The 6,905-nt window shown below is 36.2% G+C and overlaps 1 protein-coding gene across 1 annotated transcript in view; it reads right to left on the bottom strand.

Annotated features, from left to right (window-relative positions):
• LOC112044665 (protein fem-1 homolog CG6966) overlaps positions 1–6,264 on the bottom strand; it is an 89,572-nt gene extending 83,308 nt beyond the window's left edge. The window contains exon 1 of the mRNA XM_024080582.2: positions 5,989–6,264. Coding sequence (XP_023936350.1) covers positions 5,989–6,057 — 69 coding nt within the window. The 5' untranslated portion in view covers positions 6,058–6,264. The remainder of the gene's footprint in view (positions 1–5,988) is intronic.
• Positions 6,265–6,905: the final 641 nt, after the last annotated feature.

Consider the following 6,905-nt stretch of genomic DNA (forward strand, 5'->3'; position numbering starts at 1 on the left):
CATATTAAGGTCTTATAAATGTAGAGACGTGATAGCCCAGTGGATATGACCTCTACCTTCGATTCGAAGGGCGTAGGTTCGAATCTGGTCCGAGGCATGTACCTCCAACTCTTCAGTTAAACCATGAAGGGAAAACATCGTGAGGAAACCTGCATATCTGAGAATTTTCTTAATTCTCTATGTGTGTGAAGTCTGCCATGTTATGACTGACTAGCTGACACCGCGCGGTCCCCGTTCCCTGGAACGGAATACGGGGATAAAATATAGATAATATATATGGGGCCTATAGCCTTCCTCGATAAATGGGCTCTCTAACACTGAAAGAATTTTTCAAATCGGACCAGTACTTCGTGAAATTAGCGCGTTCAAACAAACACACAAACCAAACTCTTCAGCTTTATTGTATTAGTATAGATTCATAAACAAAGAAGCTCAAACCTGGCTAACAGCAAAAGGAAACAGACAGAGGAAAGCGATGAGTAAGCCCGTGGTCTAATTGCGAAGCAGCGGGCGTGACTTACGCTTCCGCGATCGAAAGCAGGAATGTGACGAATACTGTACGACGTAGACCTAAAAGTCATTAGACAGATAGAAAGCGTCCATTGCAGTCCCTTAAAAACAACTTATTGGGAGTGGATTCTGTAAAAAAGAGACAAGTCGTTTTGTATTTAGTGTCGTGACGCATGCTGTGCTAAACGATGGTCCAAACAAGAATAAACGTATTATAAGTACAAAATTACAGCCTTAAATTGTTGCAAATTATTAATAACCAGTTAGCTTAAATTAAAATAATAAACTGATGAAAAATGTTCCATAGTGTTTTGGGATGTCAAAGTTGTATAGTTTTCAACTGATCTTTGGCACCACCTTCGAACTGATTAGTAGCTATAAAATATATATTATAATGTTATTTTTCGCTTTTTATAGTTTCGTGGGTACGTTTATGTTTTTAAAGTTGGTTGTATTTTTTTATATTTATGACTTACATACACTTAACCCTCATACCTAACGGTACACCAATCAGCTGTCTATTGACTTTTCTGTCTACGTTGGTCGCTTTTACAATCGTCAAAATGAAACAATTATCGATCGGTATTGAAAACCGCTATGAATTTTGCTACTTTAGGTCCACTCGACCGACCTTTGATTATACATATATACGTCGTATCGACGTATATATAAATCTAAAATTCCAACATGTGTTATTTAAGTTTCCCACTGTGATTTTCTGTCTTATGTCTTACTCCCTCTGTTTTGATTTATAGCCAGGAACAATAGCATTTTATTACAAAACACAGATAGACGGAAAACATTTTTTATTAAACACCTATACCGGAGACCATACCGTGTTGTTAGTGATACTATTTATTACACGGTAATTTAAAACTAAGGCTTCCAAACGCGCCCATATCTTAGAAGCCCACAACAAACTAAGCCGCGTATAAACATTAAGCTGGCTGAGTTTACTTTAAAATTCAATGTACCCGTTTATCAGTGCCTAATACATATTGTTCAAGGGAACAATATTTACGCTGTCTACAGTTCCATTACAGTACTTAGTTCTCTTGTTATAATACGAGTAGTTGACGAAACGTGCACACCTGCCCCCGTAGCCAAGTGACACGTCGATTCTCTTTCTACGATCGCAAACGCTTCGACAACTAGAAAAACATTTGCTAAGAGACAGATCACGTGATCAAGATCTGATTTTCCCATACATTGTTCTAGTTTCCGAAGCGTTTGCTACAGCTACAGGGCTGACTAGTGAGCTTACGATGCTATTGATGATGCACGCCGAGATGCCTATTCGTGAAGAGACCAAGACATTGTCGACCAATAGCGGAAGCAATTACCTCGTCGGTCCAATGGTCACCCTATGTGGCTTCAGGTCACTAGAGTTTGAAGCCTGGAAAAATTCAACCAGGGGTTGAGAAGTTGGTGTTACAACATCCTCGGAAAGCACATTAAGCAGTTTGCATCTATGAAGTGCACGCCACTGTCAGTCCCTGTCATTATCATCAACATCTTCATCACTGGGTGCTTTCTTCCAACTGAAGGTTGGTGGTCATGTGTAGAAAACTCTTCAGGCCTTTTCCAGCTTTGTGTGTTAAACAACATGATAGTGGTCGTTAAAGAAACTTTATCAAGCCCGCGAACACACATTGGAGCAGCATGATGGGTATGGGCATATCACCTCTATTATAAGGAGGGGAGGGTTGGCACTGTAGTGGCATCAAAAATATCGCTATTCTGTCCGCTATTGGTCGACAATATCTTTTTCTCATCACAAGATAATATGTCGTCGACTCAGGGCTTCGTGACCGCCGGAATGCAAATCACAATTAAATCAGTTATCCAGTCAACTAAACACCTACGATATGAAAATTAACTTTCTAGTTGATTCATAAGTTGCTGTAGGACCGATTTCTCTCTCCGAATCCACCCACGCGGCTCAGCAAGGCGCAATAACTGAACAACAAACCGAATGGGGTCAACGCACTCCCACTTTCCCCCTCACAGAGATATTTTTGTATCATATTCGTAAATAATTTATTTGTATCAACGGAAATAGTGTTCTAATTAATGAGTTGATAGGTAACTGTGCGAAAAGTGTCTCATCCAGGCGATGCTTCTGCGCTCGTCGGTGACGCTACCGAGGTACCATAAGGAGCCAAGGGCAAATACACAATCAGGGAAAAAAGAAATGCCTCGTTGATTAAAAAAAAAAGGAATACCCACATTATGGTATTCAACCAAACACAACAGCCAATCACATGGCCAAGTGCGGAAACGGTCCAGAAGGAGAAGAAGTATGGTACTCAACAGTATCATAGCACTAGGAGTGTCATAGGATTTACTGTCATTTATTTTTGATTTTGTATCTTTCGTTGTTCGAGCCTGGTGACTTGGTACCTGACAGTTTCACAGGAGACCGTCCGTTTTTTCTTCTCCATTGTTCCATATTCTAGTCATTGATTTTAACCTTGATTCTGATTCGACAAATAGACGATAACTTAAGTTTTCAAACATACCTACTTGAGAAGATCTTACAAATTAACTCCCTATCTTAGAATTAATTGTCGTATAATATCAAGCAATTCAAGCATAATGGCAGTCAAAGACTAACTTGCTTTAAAATAACAAAAACAGCACTTCACTTCAACACAAGAAAGAACACCTTCAGGAAATGTCAATTCAATATTGTTATTCAATTGCTAAGTACACTTTGTGCATAAGTGAAAGCATTTTGCTTTGTTGAAATAAGGAAGTCATTTAAGTTAGAAACTTAAATGATTTCTCACTAGTAATAAAGTTTTGTTGAATCTGCGGTTAGTTGATTTACGCCAACAGTTTATCGGTTAAGGAGCTGGCCTCATTGTCGAGAGGTTGTGGTTCGAGCTCCGCCCGCTCTGATCATACCCACTCCTAATGGTGTTTTCCAACAAGTTGGAGAGAAATAGGAATATTGATCATATTTAGAAGATATTACAGCAAATATTCTTTGAAAAAAAAATTATTAAGAAATAACCCTAAGGTTTACTGAACAAGGGCTGCAAAATACAGGCAACTAACGTTTGAATAAAAAAAACTTCATCCGAATGAGTTTAACTGTTTAAAGAGTTACAGTGCCACAGACAGACAAACAGCAATCAAACTTATAACACACCTCTTTTTGCATTGGAGGTTAAAAAAGAAATGTGAATGAAGGAAATAATTATCAATAATATATAATACATTTGTATAAAATTTATGATTTTGTTAAGCAATCAATTAATTCTAGTGGGAGCATCACATAACATACTGTTGCTGGGTTATTGAATTACTTTACTGTAGACACTTTTAAATAACAGTGGTAAGTATTCTAGTTGTGCTTTAGCCATCCTATTTATATGATAATAATCAACTTATTGCATACATACATGTATCTTTGTTATAAACATAAGTCAAATATAAAAAAAACACATTTAAATGATATATATCATAATCACAAAGGGTATATGTATATCATTAGGTAAAAATAAATTATTATAAATAAATAAATTTTTGTCTGGTGGCAGGCTTTGGCCATGGCTAGTAATCACCCTACTGGCAAACATGTATCACCAAACAATTTAGCATCTGGTACAACATTGTGTAGAAACAGAAATAGAAGAAGAAATACTTTATTGCACACAAAAATACAATTATAAATAGAAATAGGTGTGGATTTTCATAGTAATCCTAACAAATTAGCCTGCTTGCATCTTAGATTGCGTCATCACTTACTATCAGGTGAGATTGTAGTCAAGAGCTAACATGCAGAGAATAAAAAGAATTCATGTTAAAAATCTTGAAAAAAAAGTCTTAACCAAAAGGTACTATGTAGGCAGAGGAAGAAAGGAGAATATTAAAATATAATACATTTTAAATAATGAATATTAAAATATAATAAATGCACTATACATGAGAGTATTGAGGAGTATGAATGGAGTATCACTGAATAACAGAGTATGAAGTAGTGTATGTAATAAGAGAATGTTCATATAAAAAATGTATTAATTAGTATTGAGAAAGGTAAGCTTAGATGGTTTGGGCACATAGGAATCATGAAAGGAGCCTAACAAAAGGGATTTATAAGGTTAGGGTAAATGGAAACGTTGGACTTACATTTACGTTGGACAGACATTCTTAAAAAACCCCAGGTCAAAAGTACCCTAAACCAACAAACTTCTATTAAAGAGTTATTGAGAAGTGCAGAAGCAAGGGAAGATACCAGTGCATCCTACTTTGACTATGCTATGCTATTCTACATTATACCTATGACTTACGGTGCTGAAATGTGGACACTGACAGTGAGGTTAGTACGCAAATTTCAAGTAGCTCACTGTGCTATGGTGAGAGCTATGCTTGGAATCTCCTGAAGGGATCTCGCCAAAGAACGAAAGTAACACACATTGCTTTTAGGGCTGAAGTGGCAGTGGGCTAGTCATGTCTTTCAGACGACTGATAGTTGTTTGGAGTCATAAGGTTCTTAAGTGGACAGCCACCGACTCTCGGTAAGCAGAATGTCTGCACCCTCCTAGTGGCATTGATTGGATGCAAAAAGCCAAAAATAGAGCAGGCTGATGCTTAAAAGAGAAAAGCTTAAAAGGCTGCTTAAAAGAGGCCTATGTCCAGCAGTAAATGCATAATGTCTGATGATGAAGGGAAGATATGCAAGGATTGTAGCAAGTAGCAAAAGAATTTTATAAGTATAATGTATTTATCAGACGTGACACTTTTATCAATGTCCTTTTAAAGATGGTTGTTGTGGTTAAAGTACTTAATGTTATTTTGATAATATTTTCCAATATTTATGAGATTTTACTACAAAGTAGTAGTACCTAAGATCTTAAAAGATCCAAGTGCCTTACTCTGACAGGCTCCAGACTTTAACATAATAATTGTTGTTGTATTTCTTTGAATTGTGAAAAATCCTTGATGTTTTTTTTTCATTAGAACATAATCAGGAGAGAGTTAAAGAGCTTCTATAACTGTTTCAGAGTAAAAATTTTCATTAAATATCTTAGACAAAGGCCGTAATTATAGCTACGCAAATCTTTAGTTTCGAATATCGTATTTATTTACGTCGGAAACCTATCGACATCACATCTATTTGCGCAATTGGCAAGGTGAAGAAATTTTGTATGATGGTTAAATATACCTGCACCTGCAAGCACTTCTGTATTGTAAGTATCCCTAAAATATTAAAAGGTCACAGATATGACACAAACTTTGTTAGACACGTTCGTTTTCTTTCAGAAAACCCTGTGCAATATCCAATAATTAGGGTTAACGATACGTTAATACTCATTTATTTAAAGTTAAATCAAGCGTGATTAACTGTTTCATGGCATCAATTAACGGAAAATTTTCGATTTGTAGATTTGACATAGTGAGATAATAAAAAGAAATTGTACACCAGCTTTCCTTGTACATTATGAAACAAAGAGAATATTTGCTACTTACTTTTAATCGAGTAAGATTCCCGTTTCGTGCAGCATTAAAAACGTGATCGGCGGCTGTATTGAAATCCATAATGGTTCTCTTTGCAATGTAATGAACTCACAATTTACAAAATTCACATAGAATAAGCACTCTTTTTTTCCGAAATGGCACCTCTTCTTTCACCACAACAAAGCAACCATAATATTTTTTTTCAAAACACTCCGACACCGCACTGCACACTCGCTTAATCGAACAGCCGAACGACAACAGCTGTCGTCAAACACAATCTGCCAGTGCCACACTGCCACACCAAAGCCACAGCGTAAGTGAAAAAAAAATATATAAGTAAGTATTTCGTTATTATGCGTGCTTTACACGATCGGAATTAAACATAATAAAACTGAATGACTAGCAAACGACCGTAACTTCATTGCTTGTTTTAGCATATACCTATTTAACAGTGAGAAACATAGCCTTTCTTGGCAGTCGCAGTTTAATGTAAAATTGATAAAAAAAAAAAAAAAAAACATACATACAGCCGAACGTAGAACCTCCTCCTTTTTGGAAGTCGGTTAAAAATATACAAAAAAGTTATGCCTGTCGGCATAACCAATCTAGTATCCACTAACTTTGCCTACTTAATATAAATGGCATGCAATTTGGGCATCTACCTACAACAAACTAGCGCTGCAGCTAGCTGCAGCTTTATGCTGACTCGGAGACCTTTATTGTTTCAAGGGGGTTTTTTGATTGTCTGTAATTTCCGTTTTTGTAGCTTAGTTCAGTTTTAAGTTTTAATGACCAAATAAAAATAATTTTCATTCTTTTCTTTCTTTCTATAATTTTATACTAATATACACAAGGGTTTACTAATAATCTAAATTTTTATCAGTTTCAGTTAGCATTAAATAAATTGTGAATACGATGTCATGTGACTT

Source organism: Bicyclus anynana, chromosome 17, assembly GCF_947172395.1.
Source record: "Bicyclus anynana chromosome 17, ilBicAnyn1.1, whole genome shotgun sequence".
Taxonomy (NCBI): Eukaryota; Metazoa; Arthropoda; class Insecta; order Lepidoptera; family Nymphalidae; genus Bicyclus; species Bicyclus anynana.